The sequence below is a fragment of the Rhinolophus ferrumequinum genome, chromosome 27 (assembly GCF_004115265.2).
Source record: "Rhinolophus ferrumequinum isolate MPI-CBG mRhiFer1 chromosome 27, mRhiFer1_v1.p, whole genome shotgun sequence".
Classification (NCBI taxonomy): Eukaryota; Metazoa; Chordata; class Mammalia; order Chiroptera; family Rhinolophidae; genus Rhinolophus; species Rhinolophus ferrumequinum.
Window position 1 is genome coordinate 1,476,153 of NC_046310.1, and position 27,140 is coordinate 1,503,292.

At 43.6% G+C, this 27,140-nt stretch overlaps 1 protein-coding gene and 1 long non-coding RNA gene across 5 annotated transcripts; one reads left to right on the plus strand and one right to left on the minus strand.

The window, feature by feature from the left end:
• The first annotated feature begins 1,563 nt into the window (after positions 1 to 1,563).
• On the plus strand, positions 1,564 to 26,043 carry ZNF281 (zinc finger protein 281). Of its 3 annotated transcripts, XM_033099580.1 has the most exons (4): positions 1,564 to 1,717; positions 19,331 to 19,372; positions 20,333 to 20,381; positions 21,315 to 26,043. In XM_033099580.1, the coding sequence occupies exon 4, from the start codon at positions 21,333 to 21,335 to the stop codon at positions 23,946 to 23,948; it is 2,616 nt and encodes an 871-aa protein (XP_032955471.1). In that variant the 5' UTR covers positions 1,564 to 1,717; positions 19,331 to 19,372; positions 20,333 to 20,381; positions 21,315 to 21,332; the 3' UTR covers positions 23,949 to 26,043. The 3 variants fall into 3 exon arrangements, with proteins under 3 accessions (XP_032955471.1, XP_032955470.1, XP_032955473.1); XM_033099579.1 differs by lacking the exons at positions 1,564 to 1,717; positions 19,331 to 19,372; positions 20,333 to 20,381 and adding an exon at positions 21,018 to 21,119; XM_033099582.1 differs by lacking the exons at positions 1,564 to 1,717; positions 19,331 to 19,372; positions 20,333 to 20,381 and adding an exon at positions 21,026 to 21,119 and having other exon boundaries at positions 21,319 to 26,043.
• Positions 17,097 to 20,997, minus strand: LOC117018538 (uncharacterized). Of its 2 annotated transcripts, none has more exons than XR_004422252.1 (4): positions 20,794 to 20,997; positions 20,103 to 20,477; positions 18,332 to 18,379; positions 17,097 to 17,234 (listed from the first exon to the last, which is right to left on the minus strand). It is a non-coding gene; the product is annotated as an uncharacterized LOC117018538 (long non-coding RNA). The 2 variants fall into 2 exon arrangements; XR_004422253.1 differs by having other exon boundaries at positions 20,347 to 20,477; positions 20,794 to 20,983.
• Positions 26,044 to 27,140: the final 1,097 nt, after the last annotated feature.

Here is a 27,140-nt window from a genome sequence, read left to right on the forward strand (position 1 = left end):
TTCCTGTCTATCCCGTGTCCCCATCACAATATTTCTTACTTATAATTCTAAAATTCTGTTTACATTACAGTTATTTCCGTGTCATTCTTTACTATACTTTAAGGTTGTCAAAGCCAGTTGCCCTCATCTTTGAGACCCTTTGGGCTTCTGGCATGTCTCGCGCGAGAAAGTAATCAAATGGTCACTGAAGTTAATTTCCACCACTTTTTAAAAAGTTGTCCGGTATAGATATGTATATAACATTAGGATTTTTAAATATGGGTGACTTCAAAACTAAGAGCCAGCAGTAACGTAGGTGCTATAACACAGTGGTATGCTGGCTTTCTTTTTTATGAAATTTTAAATATCAAATTTTATACTTTAAATGCAGTCTAACCTTATTCTGTTTTTGCCCTTGTAGTCCATTTTAAGTCTTTATTCTGTACTTTTATAACGTGCTCTTTAGTAAAAAGCAACAATACTTGGGGCCTGAAGTGTCCTCCCATGTTTTCGGCACTGTGATGGGTACAAAGGGGACATGGGAGTAGAAGACAAAATATAACTTAGAGTCTCAGTTGATTTAGGATTAAAACAGAGCTGGGGGGGTCTGCCTTCTATCACAGCAAAGCATTGTGAAGACCCCTCCCTGCTAGGTGTGGGCAGGATATGATTTGCTCTTCCCACTCAGCAAAGAGGGAAAACTAGGGTCCAGATTGCAAACCTCGCTTCACGAATTCTAGCATTCCAGTATATTGTACTATTTCTTTTTATGGAAAAAAAAATACCATTATCTCATATTCTACAGATTCTGATCTGAGTCATTTATGTCTTGAGACAAATCTAGATGGCTACCCACTGCTCTAAAATCTTTAATTGAACAAAGGTGTTAATTTACAAAACATTTAAACCATATCTCTCTCCTGTTCAAAATTCTTTCAAGGGTTAAATATTGCTATTTTAATTCCCATTTCCTGAGTTACAGTGCCGTCCATCGGCTTTTCCTTTTCTTATGTAAATAGGTAGATGGGAGCCCTTTGAAAATTTAGGACAGAGGGGTGGAGAAAGGGAAGGGGGAGGAAAGTTTTCAGGCCCCATTCCCTGTCTCTCATGTGCTCCTATCTTCTGGGGCCTGTCCCCGGTTCCCTGAGAATAATTCTAGAACTTGAACCAGTCACTCATCTGGGGAGAGACTGGCCCCTGGGCTTTTAGGATGGAAGGGCACCTGAGGATGAAGACTGGAAAGTGACCACCTCTCTCCTCTTCTCAGTGAGTGAACCAAACTCTCCAGGACTCCCTGAACGGTTTGCTGTAGTGCAGCCTACAGGTGGGAAGAAAGTGAGACGCTGGTGTTACCAAAGCCAAGGAAGATAGTTCAAGGACAAGGTCCAGTAAGATGTGGTCTCGAATATGAGCAGGGAGCGGAGGAGATCGTTTTCAGTGGGAGCTGTCTGGGGGTAAGTGGCGGGGGGGCGGCGGTTTTAAAGTGAGTTGAGAGGGACTGGGAAGTGAAGAAATACGTTGGAAGTAAAGACGGGTCTTTAGAAACCTGGTTGTAAAGAGGAAGAGAGAGATGAGGCTGGGGAAGGAGAGCCAGTGAAGAAAGGTTTCGGTGTTTACCGAGATGGGAGAATCGTGAGCGTGTTTAAACCTCTTCGGATCCAGCTGAGAGAGTGAGGTGACTATTCCTGGAGACGAAAGGGATGAATAACAGAGTAGAGCAAGTCACATCCTGAGAAAGGTGAGAATGGGGTGCAAGGCACCTGGGGTGCCTGCCTGTAGTAGCTGGATAGAGGAAGGCGCCAGGCCGGGAGTTAGGAAAACAGCACGGGTGCTCTGGAGAAAAGCACTGGGCCTTTAGTGGGAACAGAAGGCACTGAAGTCGTTTAAAAACTGGGGGGAACTTCCATCGGATTGTGAGAGCTTGTCCTCGTTAGTTTTTGTCAATGTTTATTGTAATGCATGGAACGTAAGAATGTGTGTCTTGCCTGAATGTGCAGTTTAACTTGAGTCGTCCCTTTGCCTGGTTTCACACCCAATCAAGCTAGGGCTCCAAGAAGGCCCCCAGGCTGGTGTGTTTGTGTTTGCTAGGCTCCTAAAGGCACAGTTGTCTTTGTTCCTACTATTCAAAGTACCGCATGTGTTCAAGGCAGCTCCTGTGAAGTAGGAAGAATGACTCATTAGAGTAATCGTAATATAAACGGCGTCGTGACTTCCGGTCCCAAAATAAATGGTCATCATAAACAATTTGAAGCAGCGTTAAAAATGCAAGTATCAGTTTGGCAAGTATCTAATTTCTGTATTAAACCAGGTTCGGGAGGCAGAGAACGTGCTTCTCTTCCTATTTTTAAATACATTTCCTATGTCCCTGCCTTAGGGTGAGGTGACCCCAGCGGAGCGTCTAACACGAGTGAAGCGTCTGCACTGAGTCACTGGTGAATGACACCATCAGAATACTCGGCCGTATCTGTTCACATTGCTAGTAGTTTGTTATCCCAGATCCAATCCCAGAACCACCCTGTTTCTTCTGAACTCGTAATTTTTGGTCTTCTCCTGTTTTTATGCACGTGGGTCCATGCGTAGTATAGAACCTGGCTTATGAGAGATATTAGATGACTGGTGACTGAACAAATAATAATCTGGGAGCCACAGACCTGTCCCCCATTCAACAATAAAGGAGGGCGGGGGCTGCCTCCACCTCCCGCCTCGGCCCTCCCACGCGAGGCCTGCAGGAGGTACTCCATCACATCAGCTGCGTGAATGTACACCGAGTTGTGATCCGTGCTGAGTTGCTATTTAGTCAGTAGTATCTCCTTTCAGTCATTTTCTTTCCTTAATTTTGGTTCTCCACCGGCTTTTTTTCCTGCCCCTTTTATTGCTCAGTTTCTCTTGCCCTTTCCTGTGTATTTTTGGCATTAGTCCTTTCATATTTGCTTTTTCAAATAATTTTGGTATCAGTCCCTTCATATTTTGCTCTCTGGCTCCTTGGACATATTCGGTCGGGCAGCCTCCTCTGCTGTAAAGAACCACAGTATCCGTGACACAGTAATCAAGTCAGGGCACTGGTGACCCCGCGTGACACTGAAACACGTGGTGTCCTTCAGAATTTGTCACCAAGGTAGCTGCAGTGAGTGTGTGTGTGAGACTGTGTGTGTGTGTGAGACTGTGTGTGTGTGTGTGTTCTACTCACAGCCCCCACCCCGACTGTCACAGAGGGAACAAACTATTTCCTGTTCTCCTTTGTGGTTTGTTGACTCCTTGTCACGTATTAGTGACAATACTTTGGGCATCGGCAGGAACTCACAACCATTACCTCTGTGGTTATCCAACCACTTGGGCGTTTAATCACCCACAAAAGCAGTTCATTATGTTTTCTACTCCATGCCACGAGCGTTATTTCTTAAATATGTTTTGATTTAGCTCAGCAGGATTCATTTATTTTTGACAAAGAAAGTGACAATTATGATACATTTTTTGGGGACTCCAAAACTCAAAGTAATTCTTGTGTGTACATTCAGACACTCATGTTTCAGGTGGGCTCGGGGCAGTCACATTAGGCTATGTTTTGAGTGGATTTGTTTTGCCTCCCCACAAACTCCATCCTTGTGAATAACTGCTGTCTCTGGGCGCTCACTCCCTGAGACCATTTCAGGTTATCCCTGGTCCTCAGCGTGGCCATACGTGATGTTACTCTCCTGCGCAGAGGAGGAAAATGAGGCGTAGCGCGATGAAATCACTTGCTTTTGGCTGTTAAACTGGTGGCCCAGTTCTAAGCAAGGAACCCGATACACAAACTCCACGGAGGAACCTATTCGTAAGTGGGGCGAAGCGCGGGGGCACGTCTGTAGTCAGAGAACAGACAGGAAGGCGACGCCCTGACGTGGGACTTCCACACGTGCTCCTGGGGTCCAGGTCCCCATCGGGAATGCCTAACCCCGAGGCTGAATGGAGATAAGAAGCCTATGAAATCACTGCACTCCCGGAAGATCGACTGGTTGGCACCGTCAGTGAGGAGGCACAGACGGGGGTGGGGTGAGAGCCTTGGCGGGCGGTTTGTTAGGCGGGCCTTCTCCCACCTGGGTCAGATCACCCACCACCCACTCCTGTTAAAAGTTCAGGCTCCTGGAGCTACTTGGGGAGTCATGACGGGGTGGGGGAATGTGCCAGGTGACACTTGTGCACAGTGTAATTTAGGGTAAGAGCCAAGAGACTGGGGGCCCTGACAGAAGTCATGACGGAAAGATAGTATAATTTCATGATGCCAGCTCGCTCTTCAAAATTTGCTGACAGTGCGTGCTTTGCTAGCACATGTACTAAAAATAACAGACAAAAAAACCGAAGAAATAAAATTACTTATAGTGTAGGGAGGTTATTTTTGGGGAAAAAATTAGGAAATTTAGGAAAAGATAAACAAGTTAATGAAAATAACAGAAAATTCTACAACTGAAGAAAATCCCCCGTCTTTTCAGTTTTCAGATCCCAATGTATTTTGTAATTTAGGATCTATGCTCTTATTCTGCAAACCCTGCATCTATCGTAAGCAAAGTTTTAAGGTGCTCAAAATTCTCTGAAAAATGAATGACTGCATAGTATTTTATCATTTGGATGAAACAATTCATTTAACAATGTTTTTATCATTAGACATTTAAGTTGCTCCCATTTTCCCTAGTAAATTTAGCATATCAAATACAGCTTTTATTATTTAAAGTTCCACTTTCTTAAGTTACCTAATCTTTTTCTTATGTCTCAGAAATTTCAAGCAAGTTGCACTATCGGAGGTTGTGAAAGATCGGTGTTTCAGGTGTTTTTGAGTATTTTGCATTCTGAGATGCATGTCTATGGGGACCGGGGGTGGGGCAGGAAATGGATTTTTCTGGATACAACAGGGATTGGGTAAGAAGTTTGACTTAGAAGTATATTATCAGAAAGAATGAAAGAAAGAGTTATCTTAATGAAATTGAAACCAGGGGATTTTGCTGACGCTGCTTTTAAAACATGAATGACCCATGCTGACCTGAGGAAAGAATAAAGATTATGAGGCATGGTTTCTATATGATTGTTTTGGGGATTTTTCAGTTAAAAAGTGTTATTTACTAGTACTGTAAAAGTATGCCAAAAATATGTCTTCAAATGCAGAAGAGATGGTTAGGTTTCACTGTCCCAAGTCAAAAGAAAAAGAATTACTTTCTGTCCTATCTTTAAAACTCTGGCCACCTGCCTGGTATTTCTCTTCTATCTCACACTTGGGAAGGGCCTGCAGGCAGACCCCATTCAGGGTCTCTTCCAAAGAGCAAGCTGCCAAATTAATGTTGCCACCTCCTTTTCAAAGCAAACTAGCCATCTTCGGCCTATATATAGAAGGATCAGTAAAATTAACCTTTGCTTCTAAAGATTATTGTTTTTGTGTCGTATTTCTTACAGTATAACTATCCCTGATTATAAGCCAACAAAATTCATGGAATTTATAATAAAAATAAGCTATATCACCTGAATCTTTAAGCTTATAGAATTTAAACTAGATTGTGTTTACTTCCCCACAAAACAAAACCTAGGCAAATTTTTGAAAAAGACGTTATCTTTGGATTTCTTGCATTAATGTTTTTGGGGTCCTCACATGTCCTTCCTCTTTTTTTTTTTTTTAACATGGAAAGCATTCACACCTACACCAACAACCAGTTAAAATGTTACCCCTCCCAGATGTTATCACCTCAAGGCAATATTTCTCAAACTTTAGGGTGCAAGAGAGGATACCAAAGGTTTTTTTTTAAAGTCTTTGTTTACTTATTTCTACCTCATTAGGTTTCAAAAAATGATTTGGGGTGGCTCTAAGGACACACGTCATGCCACAGAATGAAAACGCACAAGGAAATCTGGACTAGATAGGCAGGGAAAGGAGATGACGTCAGTCAGTGCCGTTCACAGACGTCTGCCCTGAGCAGCAGTAGTACTAGACGTGGGCAGCATGTGTGAGTCCGAGCCTTGTCAGCTGCCAAAGAAAGTGTCCTGCTCTGTGGCAAGTTCACTGGATCCGTAAGATAGGGAGTTTCCTGGAATCAAGGCCTGAGAAACGTCCTTTGGAGGGTCTCCGTAAAGGATACTTTGTGATGTAGTGAACACTGTTACCGACCAACACATCCTTTCAAAACATGCCAAGCTGTGTTTCACAGAGCTGTTTATTATTATAAAGCTAAAATGCTCTCCGGTGAAAACAGTCCTAGGATAGCTATATGCAGAAGAGTGGCATTGGACCGTAAGCTCGTAGCGTATACAAAAGTGAACTCAAAATGAAGTGAAGACCTAACATCAGAAAACTCTTAAATGTAAGAATAAATCTTTGTGACCTTGGATTTGACAACAGGTTCTTCCCTACGACACCAAAAGCACAAACAACAACAACAAATAAATGGGACTTCAACGTTGAAATCTTTGGTGCTTCACAGGACACCACAAAGAATGAAAAGAACCCACAGGATGGAAGGAAATATTTGACAACATGAAGAACTTCTTTCTAGATCTATAAAGAACTTTTACAGCTAAACAATAAACAGACAAATAACCCAGTTTAAATAATGGGCAAAGGATCTGAACAGACCTTTCTCCAAAGAAGACAGACGAATGGCCAATACGCTCACGAAAAGACCCTCACCATCACCAGTCCTCAGGGAAACGCAAGTCAGATGCTGGAGATACCGCCTCACGCTGACTAGGAGTGAATTTCCTCATCTGTGAAACAAAAAGGACTGTTTTATAGTCATTAGGAGATGGCATTTAAGGCACTTTCTAGCTGTAACATGTATAATTAACCGGTCCTATTCATCAGATGTAGAGAGAAATCGGAATTGTGATGCTAACCTGTTATTTTGCTTCCATCAAGGAGAATGGTCTTGATACTGGAAAGAGTGGCCGAGAAGGATTTGATGCCTAGCTTGGATGCCAGATCTCCAGCCAAACGTTCAGCTAAGGACCCTGACCTTAAGCCTTGGGTTACTGCTCCTAACAAGGGAAGGGATCCCCCCCCCTGGCCGCTGGGACCCTTAGGATTTACACGAGTTCCCTCCAGACTAACACCAGTCGTCCTGAGTCACTGCAGGGTTTTGCTGACGGAACAGACAACTAGTCATCCTCTTAGCTCTCAGGCCCAGCTTCATCCTCCTACGAGGCTACTGCTCACACAACCAAGATTTCATTGAGCACCTGCCAGCTACTGGATCCTGACACTGTCGCAGTGACCAGACTGCCAAGGGCTTCCCTCACAGAGCTAAGAGCAGATGGGCAAACGTAACAGACAAATCGGTAGTTATAACCATTATCAACCTGGGCAGAGCTAATAAGGACGTAAGGGGGACGTGTAGGTGAATGCAGTGATGGAGGATTATGGCCGCGGGATGCGGAGTGTCCTCGAGAGGTCAGGAAAGGCCCCTTGGTGGAGGTGACATTGAACCTGAGACCTGAAGGCAAGAGGAAGCTGGCTTTACCAGGACCAGGCGGAGGCAAAGCCAACAGGAAGTCCCTGACATGGAGACGGTTTGGGTGACGGTGCAGAGGGTCGGGGAGGGGGGCGGACCGGAGGCTGAGGAGACAGCCTGGAGCAGCTTGTCAGGGCCTTGAAGGCAGGCAGCTCAGGGGTCTGGATTTCACTCGAAAGCGACAGGAAGCCATGGACGGTTCTGGGAGGACAGAGGCGGGACTGGCCATGGGTGTGAGGTTACTTGGGCTGCTGTGTGAACGGATCAGGTTGGGGACAGTCCTTCAGGTTGATCGTAAGGAGTGAGGCCGTCTAGCCAGCGGTACCATATTGCTGACTAACTTACCTTTCCTTGAACCTTCCTCGTTTATACTCCACGTCCCCTGGGACGCGGATCTTCTCCTGGGCTCCGTGTCCCCCGTCTGTCGTATACCCCTCTGTGCCAGTACCAACTGTGCAATTGCTCTAACTTTATACCACACTGCGGCACAGGACAGAAGTAATCCACACCCCTGCCCCCGGACCTCTCTAAGAAAAGTCTCGCGTACTCTCATATCCGTGGTTTTCAAGCTTTGGGGGACAGGAGAGTCACCGGGCTGCTTTGGAATGTAACCAGGGAGTTGGCATTTTGAAAACTCCCCAGGTGATTACAACATGCAACAAAGTTTGGGAACTGCTGTCCCATGTGTCCCTCTTTCCAGATGAATTTTAATACAATTTAGTCAAGTCTCACCCCGCTCCAAACCCCTCTTGTTATTCTGATTAGGATTGCACTGCATTTTGAAATTTAGCATTTATTTTAGGGAGAATCGACATTTTCACAATGTTTGTTCCTCCTGCCAGGGCACATGACACACATGTTTACAGGACGAAGTTTTACATGAACTCGAATCTTTATGACGAATTACTCAGGACTTCGCCTAACTTGTTCCTGAGGCACATGGAGGCTTTTCTTCTGCTGTGTTGAGTAACTTGTGGTTGAATCCGTATTGCAATGCTGCTGGTTTTATTTTTTTGACCTGTTTTTAACCTGCTCTGCACTTCCTTTTGCTTCCATCATGTTTACACATGTAAATGACACTTTTCCCATCTTTGCAGATCCAACCACTTCTGCCTCAAAGCCCAAGTTGATTAATTGAATGACTCTAATTAAAATTAGAAAAGGGTAATTTCTAAAATAAGATTAGAAAAGGAAAATTTTGCTCCCCCGCCCCCTTTCATCCTTGTTAACCCCCACCCAGCCCCCAGCCAGGGGACTGCCTCTGGCTTCCGTGAATCCTACCAGTACTTTCCCTGGACTTCTCTGGTGGTTCTTATTCAATGTGGCAGAGCTACAGCTGAGTTTCCCTATAAACAGTGTGCTTATTGAGGGTAGGGTCTTTTTCGTATTTCACAGAACCAGTCAAGTTGTCCGTCCCTCTCTTGGGTTTTAGTTGGACGATATGAAATCATAGCTTCACTTTTGTCTCTCTTTTGTTTCATCTGCTTCATTTTGGTCTGTAGACTAGCTTTTTATGAGGAAAAGAGAAGTTCACTGCTTTTAAAAAGTATTTATTCTCTGTAAAAAATTGGATCTAGTCCTACTGACTCAGTTTCCCAATGGCGTTAACCGAAGTTTCAGCCAGAGGATCATGTCCAGTAGTCGAGGTGGGTCACACAGGAGGGTCACACAGGGTTGGTCAAGGCGAACAGTCTTAGGAAAGACGGATGAGGGAGAGAGTCGGTTTTCAGCGAGAGTCCCTTCGGCGCTGGGTGGTCAAAGTACAAAGAAGAAAGTAAAAGCACGCCGCTTCTGTGAACAAGACCTGGGGTTTTACTAATTTCATGCACATGCTCGTCTTGGAGGAAACCTTCCACTTTAAGGAACAGTGACTGTCATCCTCTTAAATCTCAGCTTTGTCTCTGCTTCTACTTACGCTCCCAGACACGAGCTCTTGGTGGGGATGAGTGATCACAGCTCGGTCACTTTTGGACATGTTTGTCCTTCCTCCTGGACACCAGCAAATGGAACTCTTGTGTTTTCACGCAGGGACCCTCTCCTCTGAACCTGATTTAATGTCCCGAGCTATAAAAAGGAGTCATTAGCATTAAGTCTGTTTCAGGATAACCTAAACCGCTGCGGACAAGATTTGATAAACCCAGAATCAGAGCTCACTGTCAGTTATGTCGGGGAGTGCTCGCGAGGTGAGGCAGAAATTGGGACTGTCGCAAATAACTGGGACGTAGTCACTGGGCCTCCTGTCACCTCCCCAAGTACACGCCTCGCGAGTGCCAAGCATGTGCTCTACTCTTTACAATGTCACGAGCACTGTCAGTAGGGGCACAGGATCCATCACTCTTCCATGGGATTCCACGAGAAGGCGGTGTGGTCTCAGAGAAAGAAAATGAGCTTGGATCTGGGCTTGGATCCCTGTTACCTATTAACCTGTGACCTTGGGCAAGTTTGTGGGCTTCTCTGAGACCTTTTTCTTATCTACAAAAGGGTTATCTGGGGAATAAGGTGATGAAATATATAAGGTGCCCAGCAGACACCACCAAATCGTCCGGACCCTCATCTGTCTGCCTCAGGTCCTGTGAGATACCAAGAGGATCACTTCATAGAACCAGACAAACTAAACCCACACAAGATAAAGAGAAATTTACAAAAGGATTTAAAATTCTGGCTTCCCAATTCCTGAATGCTTCACTCCAGGGACTGTGGTCACATACAGAATGACCTGGTCACATGGGGATTGGGGTTCCAGTGTTCCACTGGGAGCTCCTGGACTGGACACCCTGTTTCTTTGGGGTGACCGTGGCCACGTTCCCTAGAATCAAGTTTGCCACTCATCTGACTTTGCAATGTTGATTCCATTTTTGTCATATATATATATTGACGAATGCCATTCAGAACCCAATTCAAAATCTTGTCAAAATCACATCCTGCATTCTTTCAAACTCAAATAGAGAACTTTCTGGATTCTCATTTTTGGTAGAAACTCAAGTTCTCTGTAGATTTGCTCATGTTGCATTTCTCAGCAAAAAAAGTTGTAAAAGATCAGGTTCTTTGTTTCAAACTCAGTTTGTTTGTTTCCTTAGAAATACATTCAAGTTCATTACTGGTGGATTTTTCTCTAAAATTTGCAAAGCTGTTAAAGTGAGGCTGACATTATGTGCAATGTAGACAGAACTCTGAAAAGAAAACAACTAAAAATTTAACGATAATGCAAATGCCTTGATAATGTGTCTTATGTGGAAACAGCAGGTTGTAGAACAGAAAATACAGAATGAGCTCCCCCTCCCTCTTCAAAAGAATGTACGTATATATTTAGGTATAAAAAAAGATGAGAAGATGAGAAAGGGACGTACCAAGCTGATTCCAGGGGTCATCTCACGCTGTAAAATTACAAATGACTTTTTAAAGTAATTTTCTCACTTGTCATTTAGGTTTCAGTAAGAAAGTAGTCTAAAATAAGTATATGTCACTTGTTTAACAGGTGATAAAAAAGCTCCAAAAGCTATTTTAACTTTTAAAATCTGACTTTTAAAATGATAAGCTGGGATGGAGAATTGTATTGTGGGTTTTTTTTATATATATATATAAAGAGTGCTTACAAATCAATAAGATCTCAAGTGCCTTCGTGGAAATATTTATGAGGACCTGAACAAATAGTTCACAAAAGAAGAAATTTCAATGCCAACACAAGGAGGGGTAAAAAAGATAGAGCTCATTCTTAAAAAGAAATTCAAATGAAGGAAAACAAAACTACCAGATTTTCATAAATTGTTCCATGCTAGTGCAGAGGAGTAAGATACTAAGAGGGGCTACCACGTATTAGTTACTTAGATTCAGGCACTGAATGAAGTCTTGAAGGTTAAGTGATTTGTAGGTGGTGAATATGGAGCCACACCTGACCGTTTGACTCAAAATCCCAGACTCTTAACTATCTACTAGTTGGTCAAAGAATATGAACATTAAGTCTGAAAACTACTGTCAAATTGCTTCCCAGGAATTTACATCAAAACAAACCCTCTCACCAGCCGGTTAGAGCTTATCTTCCAGGAGTTTACCTCTCATCCAAGGAAATAATCGGAATATGAACAAGGTAAATACAAAAGTGAAATGTGTAAATTAGAGAAATAGTGAAATAAATGATGTTAATCCTAATTTGCTGTTTGTAAAAATTGCTCTTTTGAGGGATTTATAATGACTGAGCAAAATGCTCATGACATGGTATTTTAAGCCAATAAAACAGCCATTTGGTGACGCCCCCAATCCGAGGCACAGAGCTTCCAGGTAACTATTTTTGTGGCCCACTCATGAATATACAGAAGAAAAAACTTTAAAAAGATGCCCCCAAATTATTAATTAATATCATTAGCATCCATGAGGTGAGAATAATACTGTTAAAAGAAAAAGAAAAAATAATTCAGAGAACAAAACAGAGTTTTTGAAAATTAAAATACTATCGCATGACAAATAAAAACTCAATAAAAGGGAAGAAGATAAAATTGAGGAAATACCCCAGAAAGCAGAATAAAAAGATGAAATGGAATGTAAGAAAAAGAAGTAAATTAGATATTCTATCCAGGACAGCCAACATTCAAATAGTAGGGTGCTCCAAAGGGAATTAGGGCAGAGAAATTAGGGGAAGGGGAGGAAATCATCAAAGAAACAAATTAAGAAAATTTCCCAGACATGAAAGTTAAGAATTTTCAGACTGAAAGGCCCCCAGACGCCCAGCTCAATGAATGAAACTTCACCCACACCAACAACATCAAATGCCAGGAATGAGAGAGAAGTAAGCACCCAGATAGACAAGAAGGTTTCATAGAAGGACCCGTAGAAGAGTGACAAATAACTCAACAGCAGCCCAGGAGTTAGAAGAAACCTGAGAAATGCCTTCCAAATTCTGAGGGAAAATCATTCCAAACTAAAATTCAGTGCTATATATTGTGTGTGAGGCAAAGTGAGAGGGTTCTCAGTTATGTGACGACGAACTTCACCCTCTCTCGGGAAGCTACTGAAGGATGTACCCCACCAAAAAGAAGGAGTAAACCCACAGGAAGGAAATCCAAGGGTCCATGAGGTAGAGTGGGTTGAAGAGAGCCAAGTTCACACTTTCCTTGGGGGAAAGCCATAGAATGAACCCTGAAAGCCAGGAAGTAGCAATATCAGCATGTAATTTTGACATACTAAGTTAAGGATGAAAACAATTCTCATTTTCCTCTGGGGAGTGGGAAATTGGAGGGTAATGTTTATTATGACAGGTCTTGGAGAACCATGTGCATGGGTAACTTTGATAGCAACACAAATTACATTTAACAATTAATGTAGGTGATGTCACTCCTCATTGAAGGCACTTCTCCAGGGAGCCGTGTGATGCAGTCTAACGTCTTGCTCTCTGGTGGTCTAACATTATACAGGAGTAGTGCTCAGGGAACCGAGGAGTAGCTGCCATACACCCTAGATACCATCTCACAGAATCAGGTGTCTCGCGAGCCTGTGGTGGTGCTGGATTGAGTCAGTGGGTGCTTGAAACCCTGTCAAGTGCCTGAAGCGTCGGTGTTGTGTGTTGTTTACGGAAGGGCTTCCCATGAGCTTAGAAGCCAGATACATCAGCCACACCAACAACTTCTGTACACGCTTGCACACTTGTGCATGCACATATGCTTCCAAATATTCTGAGAGCTATCTAGAAGCCCAGAATCTTGCTGCAGTAACACGTAAGACATTGTTTTGGCCTGAAGAACTCTGACCTGAAGACTGCGGCCGTTGAGCACTCAGGACGTCAATCATAGAGACAGTCCCAAGTGTGTGGGTCCCAGCCTGCTGACCAGAGTCATTTTCCAGCTCTTCTAATGTCCAAGTCCTTCTACTGATGGCGACACTCTTAGTGTCCACACATTTCATGCTAAGTTGCCGCTTCCTACTCTACTAAGAAATGGGATTAGCTGCTTCTGAAGTCAGCATCCAGGGAGAGAACACTCCAGGCCATCGGCAGAGAGGCTGAGGCTTATTCAGTTCATAGAATAACCGTTCTTTAATTCAACTATAAATTAAAGTAACGAGGAGTCTACAACGAAGCCTGATTTTATACTCGGTAGGAGCGAAGGTGCTTTCCCCTGCTTTAAGCAGTAATAATACTATACTACAAGTTTGAAGAAGAATGAGTAATGGTTCAAGATTCCAGGACAATTTAGTTACAGTTTATGGAGTCAAACTGAAAGTCTGGCTGTGTCGCAAAGATCCACGTTATCCTCAGCTTCTCGTGGTGAAATAAAACAGGACGTAAGCTAAAGTGGACCCATGGCTCTCAAAAGCTACTTAAGCTTCTCATAAGATTGTAGGTTGAATCCAAAAATGTGTTGAGTAAAACATTCAAGATATTTGGCAGAAACAGCAGAGTTACTCAATTTCACCTTTTAAAGATTGGTTAGATGAGATTTTTAAATCCATCTAAGGAATTTGTACTTACATGCTATCTTCTGTAAGAAATTCACCAATTAATTTTTGGTCTCCCATACAAAGTAGACAAAGACGATAACTGTAAGTATAAAAGAAAGAGAAGCACATGAATAATCCAATTCATCTCTGGCAGAACAAATGCCCAACTGGCAACCACACAACCCAGGCTCTGCTACTTTATTTTCTAACATTGGACAAGTCACTTATTTCCTTCGTTTTTCAAATGGGATGTACTGAAGTCAAAATGAGATCATGCTCCATAAATGTAACTTACATAGTATAAAGTACCAGGCAAGTGTTTACAGATGAACAAATTAAACGTCAGGAACTGGAAAAGGGAACTCGCCCGGGTCTGCCCTCTAGGAGTTCTGGCTCTTATAAAAAACTATGATGAGGGTTAGGCTTTGGGGGGATTTCCAAACATCCGGGCCTTGTGCCATCTTATTGTTGATTTTTAAAATTTCATACTTATTGTTTATTTCAAAAAGATTTGGGAGGTGGTATACGTATAATTCAGCAAATTTTACCCCAATTGGTATATATATCACAGGCGCTGCTATATCGCAGTCTACAGACTAGAATTCTGAAAGTTGACTATCCAGGCAATATGAGCGTGCAGCCATATATGGTCATAGGAAGCTCTCAACAGGACGTGTCCAATCACACGGGTCTTGAAATGCCAGGAGTCTCCTAGTCTCTCTTCCTACCCCTTCAAGACGCAGGTCTTCAGAAAAGGAACGCGAAACACAAAAGAGGCAGTCCCTTCATAATCCATTTTAGCTCCCCTTCCGCCATCCACCCTCTTTCCCTGGCAAAACTGATGATTTGTTCTATTGTGTAAACTTATGTTTCTTTTTGGTCTACTAATCAAAATTCATATGTGTTTACTTAAAAAGTATTAAGTCCTTTAACAGTAACTTCACCTTGAACAAACCCATTTGCATCTTTTTTATTTGAAGTTATTGTTGTCTTATATTACACTAATAGGAATGGAGAAAACCCCCCTAGAATCTTATCCCCAAACCAAATGAATATTTCATCTGTCCATCTGATACTTAGATCCTACCCACGGGCGGGTTCTGTTTCCTGTATCCATGGCAACATGCCCCACGGACTTGCATACCCCACGTCCTCTGTCGCTAATGCCCTGACGTTTTTTCTAGTTTGCTTCTGTCTCACTTGTTTCTGACTTCCCTCCTCTCCCTCTCAACCTTTCCACTAGGGAACCAGTGACGACAGTTTGGTGTGCACGTTTCCACACCTTTCTCCCGTCTGATCAGTTACATTTGGGAAGGCTGGGGGGGGGGGCGGGTGGGAGGAAAGGGCTTTGTTACTTGTTTTACAAAAAAGAGAACATACATCCCACGCATCTTTTTCTCTTGCTTTTCTCATTGAACAGCGCGTGGATATCTCTCCAGGCTAACAAACACAGCTCTAACTCCCTCTTCCAGCTGCCTAGGACCCAAAGAGATGGAACACCACAATTTATGCCGCCATCCCTGTCAGAGGGCACTCGGGTGGCTTCCGGTTCTTTGCCACTACACGTGGGCAGCAGCAGCAGCAACCTCAAATACACACCCCCGGGCACAGCAGTACTTCTGTTTCTGTGGGATTTAGGCCCCCAAACGGGACTTGTGCACAGCAGGTCGGTGGGAGCATGGTTTAAAAATAAATATATGCACACAGCAGAGTGCCATACGTTCTGAGAAGTTCAGGAAATGATGATAATGAGAAGGATATTTGACTATGCGGTTACCTAGCAGCCTGTGGTGGGAAAGGTATGTTTCCCAGCAAGGGTAACCATTGAATGAGGATTTGTCAGGAAAAGCACAAAAGCCAGAACCTGGCACGTCTCTGCTGAAAGCATTTTCCCTCCTGTACTTGCAAGGCCTTCCCAGACTGCAAGAGGACCAGGATTACTGGGGGCTGAGGTCCTGATCTGATGAGCTGGTGGAGCTGCCACACACTTCCAAGCAGCTCAGCTTGGAGAGGTCTGTCTCCCCACGTGCGTTCCCTTGCAGCCGATCACTTAAGAGTTAGGAAGGTGTCTATTTAGGCAGTGTGAGAATAGAATAAAAGATCCTATTAGGAGTCGGAATACTGAACCTTGGCTTGCTGACTGGCCAGCATCGTGGCACTTGGAGCAAGCCTCCAACGCCCCCTTTATAAAGTAAAGCTACCAATAAGCACGCTGCCCCCTCCGCAGTACTGCAGGGAGGAACAAATGCACGTGAGAGTGCTCTGAGAGAGCTGCCATAGACCAGCACTGTTGGTATTATTCTGCTATTATTCTGACTCTCAAGTAGACAGTGTCCTGGGTACGGTGGCACTTCCCTGTCCTCTGTCTCTCCAGGAAAGAACATGCCACCCCTGAAAAGACTGACTGCGTAGCAGCCACGCAGTGCTAGGAAAGAACAGAATGATCAATATAAAAATAACAGACTAGATGTCAGCTGTTGAAACTGCTAGCAGCTAGTGTTCAGTGGACTTCCGGAACAGGGAAAACATTGACAAAGCTGCCTCGGTTTTTAACGGTTCATAGATAAACAAGAAGGAAAGCAAAGTGCATGATTTTCCCCCTTGCCTTTCTATTTTTAACTCCTGCACAGCGTCCGATGTAATATCCTGGTGATCCTTTGCTGGGCCTGACTCCTGCTCATAAAGTACACAAATGCGACAGGAATCCAGCCACACTGGGATGCTTCCTGCCCACCGTGACTGGTATTTGGACCGTGACTAAATCCTGCAGAATTGGTACCTCTATAAATGAATACACCCTTACGTACGATGCATGAATATGTCTATGGTGGCCCAGCAGAAACTACAACAGATAGGAGGGGCCGTGCATTTCACGAGTGGGGCATGCTTTCACTCTCAAGTAGGACAGAATGTTGGGCAAAGAAGTTCCAGAAATCTCAGTGCCAGTTGAAATGTGGCAGTTGGTTCCTTCTGGCTGTTCTTAGAGGTATTCTCTCTGCAGGAATTTAAAAGGGGCTCCTAGTTGCAGCTTCCGATTTTTAGGTTTCGCTGTTTCTGTTTTGGTCCTTCCCTTTGGGGAACGGAGACAATGGGGTGTTTACTCAGCAGTGAGGGGTTACAAAGTTCTGTACAGTTCAGTCCAAATCATCACACTGTCAGTAGCTGGTCAAACCAGTGGGGAAGAGTTGTCATGTGTGAAGCGTGCAATTCAGGGAATTATTATCCGCTGATTGTGGCGGCATCAGGGGGGCAGCACAAGAGAAAGGAGGGCAGAGACTCCTTGGGGTGGTTTCCAGTCGCAGACCTTCTCAGGGTCTTTACATGGCATCACTCTGGGGCTGGCCATTTATGCTTGCCAGTGTGTATCTGTGAAGAAAAAGGAGAAAGAACAAACTGTTGAGATTGGAGCTGGCTTTATTTAAAACCATGTTTCAAACAGTCGAAATCCTTTTTTCCAAAGGAAGATGTTTGTTGTCGGTCATTCTACATTAGTGTAAAGGGTTCAATGTATTAAAATTAAAACGTAGAGCAAGTAACAGAGAAGTGCAGGAAATGAAAATATTAAGACATGCCCTATATTCTCACTTTACCAAGACGGGGGGGGACGTGTGACTTTTAAAGAACTCTTTCTTTTCTTTTAGAGAAAATCGAATGTACAAAGTAGATAAATTCTAGGAGTGGTTCCACACATCATAGAAAGGCACTTTGATTTACAAAGCATCATACATGTTTCATGCACACAGTTGTTTCTGAACATTGAGAAAGCACAGTGCATATTGTTCAATATACAGGGAATTGTATTTCGCCAGGGACTCATCCAGTGCACAAAACAAAATCCTCCTATCTCATAAACAGAATTAAAATTTGACCTCTCTTAATTTTACATCGATGTAACACAATATGAAATAGACTTAGCAATTACTATGGGAAGGAGGAATGCTGATTATCGTATAGTTTTTTTCATAAGCCAGAGAAGAAATATTTTTTTTCCTGAGTTATCTAGAACAGGGGCAAACAAGTCACCTATGAAATGAGACCCATTGAAGCAACTTGAATTCACTGCACACTTTGTAGATTTTGACGAAGGCCACTTGAAAGATGGAATGGAGCGTTGGTATTGAGCTCTGGGACATCATATATATACAGTGACAAAACTGTCACTATACTTGAATTTTCAAAAGGTTATGACCCAAATGGAAGTGTTCGATTGTTTGAAAACTCTGTTAATCTTTCTTATTAATCCAATGCATGTAGTGCAATAGTTTTAGTTTCTGAAATTATATAGATAGCAGTATTGAAAAACAAGAGTAATTAGAGCAAATGTACCATACTAATATAAAATGTTGACAATACGGGATACATGCGAACTCTCAGTACTGTCTTCTCAAGTGTTATGTCAACCTAAAATTGTTCTTAAAAAAAAAAAAGAGAGCTCTTTTAAAAAAGAAACTACAAGAACAAACCTTGTTTCTGTTTATGCAATCTCCTTGTTCCAGGATTGTTTCCATTATCTGTAAGATGTAAGGAGTCAGGGGTAAAACAAATATAAAAACATTCCTGTGATAATGTATGTTCCTTTTGAAAGGGTCACATTCACTATTTGAACCATTTCCAGAGTTTAGTCCAGACCCTATTTAATATCTGGTTTATTAGGATAGTATAATGTACATTTTTCTTTCCTCTGTAAGGAAGAAACACATGGAAAATTTCTTGCTCTCAATTATCTCAAATAAGTTTAAACCATACCAGTTTTATTTACTTTAAAAAGTTAAGACTTTAGATTTCAGAATGAGATTTAATTTATATTTTACAATTAATTACTTTCTAAAGCTAAGAACTAATACATAGCAGATTTTTGGAGCTTTTATTATATATAGGATACAATAAAAATGGATGCAGTTTTACAACAGCTGATAATGTGAAAATTTACCTTAACTTGTACTGACATTTTAAGTATTACTTAAGAACTATTTATACTTATTACTCTACGTTTATCCTTTTAGCTGTTTTGTACTTTAATGTTTTTAAAGAACTTTACCCCTTTGAAGACTGTAACAAACATATTCTACTTGCTGCAGCCTAAAACAGTGCTTAGAAATCCCAATGCTTAGTGCTCTTTCCATTACTTTGATGACATTTTTCTGAGTTTGCTTTTTCTTTATGACCCAGCTGTCTTTCAGAGACTGGCATGCCGGTTTTCCTAATTAACATTCTATGTACCTGGGATGGTACTTTTATTTTCTATTTCTAACGAACTGAATAGCACCGGCACTCTAAGTGAGGTGCGAGTATGTTATCTTATAAATGCTCAAGGTGCTGCTTCTAATGTTGAAAAATAGAAAAATAAATTGACCTTGATGAAGTGTGTCTTCTTTTGTCTGTTCCCAGGAAAGTTTATTTCAGGCATTTCCACTGCGGAAATGATTAGCGTTAACAGCTTTCCCCTCCGTTTTATTTCACAGGGTCTCTTCATCTTCCTGATATATGGGGTGTACAACACAGAGGTGAGTCCGCTTGGAGTATCTCAAGGCTGACAGAGTGAATGAGAGAAATGACAGGTTTCTTATCTTGATAACTGAGGAACAAACTTGGCTTTCCATATGAGTGTCCTACTGCCCTTCATGCTTGGACAAGCTTACATGCATCCCAGCTTACCATTCAACGCTGACACCCGAGTAAGCGGACAGCCTCATTTCTCATAGGCATTGGCTAATATTTTACTACTGCCTTAAGTTTATGAATTTTCAGTCCTTCTTTTAACCCTTAACTGTACTTGACGGTATTAAAGTTGCGGTTTTAGTGGCAGAAGACTTACATGTAGCTGCATGGGATTTAAAAATGCTACTATTATCTCAAAATGCTCATGAAATATTATCTTTCTAAGTTTTCAAGCAGGCTTAGGGAAGCCCATGAGGGTTTATTAATAATTTTACGGTTTCAACGGTGCAATTTCTCAGAGAAGTCATTTATTGTTGAATTATGAGAAGTTATTTAGCTAGAAATGTTGTGAGAAAATGGATTTGTAATTTCAATAAGAAAAAACATGCTATGTAAATAAATTATTGTCATAGTTCTAGTTCTTTTATGAAAAAATGTCTGTGATATACACTCTGTTAGGAAAAGTTGCTGGTTTAGATTTTTGCATGCTTACTAAGAAAATGAGTGCCTTGTGTACATTACACACGGACCAAATACTTGATTTTTGTTGATCTAACTTTGATTTCGAGATGTTACCTGGTCATGTTCCCAATTTTGCATGTGATTCTCAGGATTCTGTACTGGGGAGGCCAGAGGGGATCCCGGCGGAGATCTTAGGAGGGGCAGGCAGTCAATTTTTCGGGAGTCACATAAGGTGCCAGGTAGCAGTGTGACCTGGCCAACAGACTCATCAGCCAGACTACGAAGGTGTGGGCATTTAAACACCACCTGATGATGATGAATGCGCGTGTGGGCGTGTTTTACAGGCTGCCTGCCGCACCTGGATGACGGCCTTCCTTTTCCAGTAGCCTTCAGGTAGGTTGGCAGCAACACAACTTCTTCTTCTTCTTCCTTTTTTTTTTTTTCTTCCTTGCAACGGTACTTCTATTGCGGTTTCCAAATAGGCTCCTCCTGTAAGAGCAAAGAATGTGGGCCCATTATGGCAGTATTCCCGCACGAAGAGAGGCAACAGAAACAATGTGTTTTACTAAATGCTGAGCCTTTGAAGTTCAATGTTTCTCGGTGGAATCAAAAGTGCCCCAAGGGAGGCACTTGTGGGTCTGGATTTTGAGTCACTACCTGGACAGCAAATTGTAAAGTGGAGGGAGCCCCACCATGCAGGCCTCAGTTTCCCCCAGTCCTCCAGCCTCCTCCTGCAGCCCCCTCCCGCAGAACTTGCCGCCCCTGGGGTCCACCTCCAGCGCGCCTTTGCCACACAGGCCCTCACCACGGCCAGTTCCTTCACGGCGGCCCACCAATCACGTCTGGCCGCCGCGGAAGCCTGGTTTTTGAGGGTCCCCAAAGCCCCGCCCCTCCAGCCCCGGGCCGCCCCTCCGCCCAACCGTCCCGGTGATTGACGGGCGAGCCGGGCGGAAGCTGCGGCGCCTGCGCGCTGGCCGCGCAGCGCTCCCCTCGGGCCGGGCCGGGGAGTTCCCAGCAGACCCCGCGCCGCGCCTGCGCAGTGCGGGGGAGGCTTTTAATTCCATTGTGGAGAGGACGGCGTTATTTTTATTAACTGGAGGCGGCGGCGGCGGCGGCGGCGGCGGCGGGACCGTAAGTGTTGCGGGGGGGTGGGCGCGGGGCGGGCGAGGCCGGGAGGGTCGCGGGGCCGTGCGCGCGGCGCCGAGGGGACCGCGCTGCGCTCGGTGCGGGCGCTGCGGGCTGGGCGGCGGCGGGTCGGGCGCGGGGTCCCGCGGGCCCGGTCCCACCGCCTCTCCTGTCCCCTCTCCCTGTCCCTCCCGTCCGCAGCCAGGCCTCCTCCGGGGTATGAAAGTCGGCGGCGGGTTCCTGAGCGGCAGCGGCGGCTCCGGCGGCAGGCGGGCGGAGATGGAGCCCACCTTCCCGCAGGGTCTGGTCATGTTCAACCACCGGCTCCCCCCGGTCACCAGCTTCACCCGGCCGGCCGGCCCGGCCGCCCCTCCCCCGCAGTGCGTGCTCGCCGCCTCTACCTCCGCGGCCCCGGCGGCCGAGCCCCCCCCTGCGCCGGCCCCGGACATGACTTTCAAGAAGGAGCCGGCGGCCTCCGGCGCGGCCTTCCCGGCGCAGAGGACCTCCTGGGGCTTCCTGCAGTCTCTGGTCAGCATCAAGCAGGAGAAGCCGGCGGACCCCGACGAGCAGCCGTCGCACCACCATCACCACCACCACTACGGGGGGCTGTTCGCGGGGGCCGAAGACAGATGCCCGGGCCTGGGAGGAAGCGGGGAAGGGGGCAGCCACGGCGTCATCCAGGACCTCAGCGTTCTCCACCAGCACGCCCAGCAGCAGCCCGCCCAGCACCACCTGGCCAGCGCCAGGACTGACGAGCGCCATGACAACGGGGAGCCAAAGCAGGACACTAACTTAGTCAAAAAGGCGAAGAGGCCAAAGCCAGAATCTCAGGGAATCAAAGCCAAGAGGAAGCCAAGCGCATCTTCCAAACCTCCTGTGGTTGGAGATGGAGAAGGCGCCATCCTCTCCCCAAGTCAGAAACCTCATATCTGCGATCACTGTAGCGCTGCTTTCAGAAGCTCCTATCACCTGCGGAGACACGTCCTCATCCACACGGGAGAGAGACCTTTCCAGTGCAGCCAGTGCAGCATGGGCTTCATTCAGAAATACCTCCTGCAGAGGCATGAGAAGATCCACAGCAGAGAGAAGCCATTTGGGTGTGACCAGTGTAGCATGAAGTTCATTCAGAAGTACCACATGGAGAGACACAAGAGGACACATAGTGGAGAAAAGCCATATAAGTGCGACACTTGCCAACAGTATTTTTCGAGGACTGATAGACTGTTGAAGCACAGACGCACGTGTGGTGAAGCCATAGCGAAGGGAGCCGCAAGCGCAGAACCTGGGTCGTCAAACCCTCACAGTATGGGTCACCTGGCTGTGTTGTCTCAGGGAAACACCAGTTCTTCAAGGAGAAAAACCAAGTCCAAAAGCATAGCTGTCGAAAATAAGGAACATAAGACTGCTAAGGCGACCGAATCACCAATTTCCAACAGCCTGAGCGTGCAGAGTTACTCCGTAGAGATGCCTGCTATGTCTTCCGGTGGAGGCATAATCGGCCCTGGTGTGGATGAACTGCAGAAAAGGGTGCCAAAATTGATCTTTAAGAAAGGCAGCAGAAAGAGTACAGACAAAAACTACCTTAACTTTGTGTCACCATTACCAGACATAGTTGGACAGAAGCCTTTGTCTGGGAAACCAGGTGGCTCACTTGGCATAGCATCGAGTACTGGTGTGGAGACCATTAGTCTTCTCCAGGGTACAGGTGGCAAGCAAGGCCAGATGAATAGTAATTATGATGATGCCATGCAGTTTTCGAAGAAAAGAAGATACTTACCAACTGCCAGCAGCAACAGTGCCTTCTCTATAAACGTGGGACACATGGTCTCCCAGCAGTCCGTCATTCAGTCTGCAGGGGTCAGTGTTTTGGACAGTGAGGCCCCATTGTCACTTATCGACTCCTCAGCTCTAAATACTGAAATTAAGTCTTGTCATGACAAGTCTGGAATTCCGGATGAGGTTTTGCAGAGTATTTTGGATCAGTATTCCAACAAGTCAGAAAGCCAGAAGGAGGATCCTTTCAACATAACAGAACCACGAGTGGACTTACACGCCTCAGGAGAACACTCTGAGTTGGTTCAAGAAGAGAATTTGAGCCCAGGCACCCAGACCCCTTCCAGTGAGAAGGCAAGCATGTTGCAAGAATACTCCAAGTACCTCCAGCAGGCTTTTGAAAAATCCACGAATGCGGGTTTTACGCTTGGACACGGTTTCCAGTTTGTCAGCTTGTCTTCGCCTCTCCACAACCACACTTTATTTCCAGAAAAACAGATATACACTACGTCTCCTTTAGAGTGTGGTTTCGGCCAGTCTGTTACCTCAGTGTTGCCATCTTCATTGCCAAAGCCTCCTTTTGGGATGTTGTTTGGATCTCAACCAGGTCTCTACCTGTCTGCTTTGGATGCCACCCATCAGCAGTTGACACCGTCCCAGGAGTTGGATGATCTGATAGATTCTCAGAAGAATCTGGAGACCTCTTCAGCCTTTCAGTCCTCATCTCAGAAACTGACCAGCCAGAAGGAACAACAGAAAAACTTAGAGTCCTCAGCCAGCTTTCAGATTCCATCTCAGGAGTTAGCTAGCCAGATAGATCCTCAGAAAGACCCAGAGCCTAGAACGACGTACCAGATTGAGAACTTTGCACAAGCATTTGGTTCTCAGTTCAAGTCGGGCAGCAGGGTGCCAATGACGTTTATCAGTAACTCTAACGGAGAAGTGGACAATAGAGTAAGGACTTCAGTGTCAGATTTCTCAGGGTATACAAACATGATGTCTGATGTAAGTGAGCCATGTAGTACGAGAGGAAAGACACCCACCAGCCAGAGTTACCGGTAAGGTCCCCAGAGTGACCGGGCTGGAGGTCTTCTAATGTAATTTTGTTTTATTTTGAGAACACTGCCATTGGAATGTTTCTACACGATCCTATTAAGAATAATGTAATGCCCTTTCAATGCAACTTTTCATATTTAGTTTATTTTGTTAGCGTGATTTTAGCTCTGTTTGTATTATGATTTTTAATCAAAATCAATAGATTAAAAATAGTTTGCCATTCAAAGTGACAATGTTTAGCAATCAAATTTACATGTATAGATCGTCAGGGAATAGCCCAAAAGTTTTAACTGCAAAAAAAAAAACAAAAAACAGAAAACAAAACAAAAAAAACCTACAAAAAAACAAAACAAAAAAAAACACAAAAAAACTTTGTTGCTAGGACTAAGGTTATTCTAATTGCTTCACTCTCAGGAAAGTGTAATAACGCGTGGGAATTCTGTACGTATCACTGTAATGGAATATCCAATTTACAGATAGTAGGATACACATTTCATCATTTAAGTAAGGGATCGAGAACATTTCAAATTGCTCTATCTGGGCTGAGGTGATACACATTTCATCATTTAAGTGGGGGATCGAAAACATTTCAAATAGCTGTCTCTATCTGGGCTGATCCAAAATTCTGAGATGTTGGCTACCTGTATTTTTTTGCAGCTTTTAAATGTACTCTGAACTTCCAAACCACATTCATTCCAGCCTGGTAGAACAAATATTCTTGGATCTTTGATCAAAGCCTGGAATGATAGCTTTAATAAAAGAAGAAAAAAAAGCACCCTCTCCTTTTATCCCCACTGTAATAGGCTGTAATCCCATTAGGAGTCCGCTGACATCTAGAAGAGTGTCGAAGCCCAAGTGGTTGGTTCCAGTATTAGAACCCCAGTTGGAATTACACCGTTCTTTGAAATTTGGGGTCTGGTTATTATACATGGCCTAAAGACATTGCCCTCTTGTCTGTATTCCTACCTGTCACCCACACTTCTGGGGTTCTCTTGTTACTAATCTGTCTTTCTAAGAGTTCTGGACCTTCCTTGTTCCTTCTTTCTCTCTTGGCAGTTTTGATTTTAGAATGATTTACATTCTATAGGTAATTTTATTGTGCATTTTATATGCCTATGGCATCCAGATACTAAACAATAAAGTCAACATCCCCACCCCCCCACCCCAGATTTTCATGTATAGTAAAGCCCTACAGACTCGGAGCTATCGATACTAATAAGGGTGTAATTCCAACTGGTGCCACAGCTAATGTGAGGGAGAAGAGGGTCTCGTTTATTTATGACATCAGAGCCTCTGTGAAATCGCAGCCTTGGATGTCCATTGAAAGGGTGCGTTAGTCAGTATTGTACAGGGGTCTTGTAAAGTCGTCAGAACTTGCTATCAATGCTAATTGCCATTTGCAGCTGCTGCTAGTGGCTCTGCTCTAAACCACTTCTTAGCAATTGTATTTTTTTCCTGATTATATTTTTTAATGTACTTTGGTGTTTATGCTGATGAGTTTTTTATGTACTTTTGGTGATGTTTCAGTCTTATGTACTCTTCTGACGTCAGAAAAGTACCACTGGTTGTTTGCAGTCTTATTGTGTAATCAGCCTACCACAGGCTTCCATGTATAATAAAGTAATTAATATTGTGCAAGTGTAAAACACTTATGAAAGCAGTGTTTGGAAAATAAGAAATTATTAAAAATGGTTACAAAATGCTAGTTAATTTCCTCTCCCCACCTTCCTCCCTTAAGTGTTTATCAGCTAAAGGGTCACCTATTTGTTATTGCAAAATCCTTAGAAAATGTGTTTAATCCTCTTAAATGCTTTCAATTCTAAAAAGTTTGTATTTCTTATTTCGGAAAGTGCAGCTGAGTTCCGTTGAGTACAGAGTACAGCTGTAATCAGAGGATGGAGAGGGCCTTTACCACTGTTATCTCTTAAGCTGTATTTTTCTCCAGTGTTTTGTTTTATACAGGTTTTGAATTTCTTTAACTTTTATTGTGTGTACTGAATACTGCATATGTATTATTATTCTGATTGTTTGCCCTAGTTTACTACCAATAAAAGACCTGTTAATCACAAAATTAAAGAAAGGAGCTATCACTTAATATCCAGTCACAGCGTTCAGATTTTTCTATTAACATTTCATAAAATATTCATGCTATAACGTGCAGTTTAGGGCCTGGTATTTTTATTGTGTGTTTTTAGAAAACTTTTAAATTATATTGCATGTTTCTTGGTTTATTTGACAATTGGTTGAATATTTTCCTTGTGCCTGAGGCACTCTATGGAAGGATAGAAATTTAACATGTAAATTAGAATGTGTTTTATTGAGATTGGGTCAGCCACGCTAAACGTGATTCCAGAGAGATTATTTTGTTGAGGCTTCATTTTAAATCAGACTCCAGTATCTTGGGTCTAGGTACATCCTTTTTGCCTCTAAAAGGTTGTAATAAAATAAGAGTATGACACAAAAATGGTCTTGAGCATTTTTAGTAGGAAAATGTATTGTTAAATCATAGTCTAACAATGCTTTAAAAGGTTGCAAGAATAGCTGTTAGAAGGAAAGAGCTAAGAGGTAAATATTGAAGATGCAGAACAGGTATTTATAAGTTAGTAAATATGTTCACTTAAAGATGAAGGAGAAAAAAATTGTAGATGGCAACATGAAATGAGAAATTAGGCTTTGAAATTTAGTGCTACAGATGTTGACTTAGTAAAAATACTAAAGGGTAGAGTAGAATAGGTCTTCCTTATATAATACGATGGTGGGGAAATGATAAATTATACTAAGCATAAACATAGATTTCTCAGTAGAGGAATATCTCCTGGTGGGCCCATGGGATTAGGAAAAGAAAATTAGTTTTACCTTTGCCAAGGTTGGTGTTCACTAGATGTGGTCATTTTCTTGAACAGGAGTGCTCAGAATCTCACTGATTCTGCGTTGAAATCCAACTCTGATTTCTCTGCACAGGCGATTTGTTTCTCTGTTCTGATTAACTCTAACGGTAATTTTTTTTACCCTCCACCCCCTTTTTATTCTTTCTGTGGAATGTCTGTCTGAATATGATAACTTTAAAGGGAAGGTTTTTGCTTTTCAGACTTGGAGTAGGCAGTAGGAAACTGCTTTTGGGTTTCTGTCGTGCTGCTGCTGTAAATTCAGGATCAGGACAACCGTGACCTAGCAGTTGCTGGTCGGTCACTTGTGATG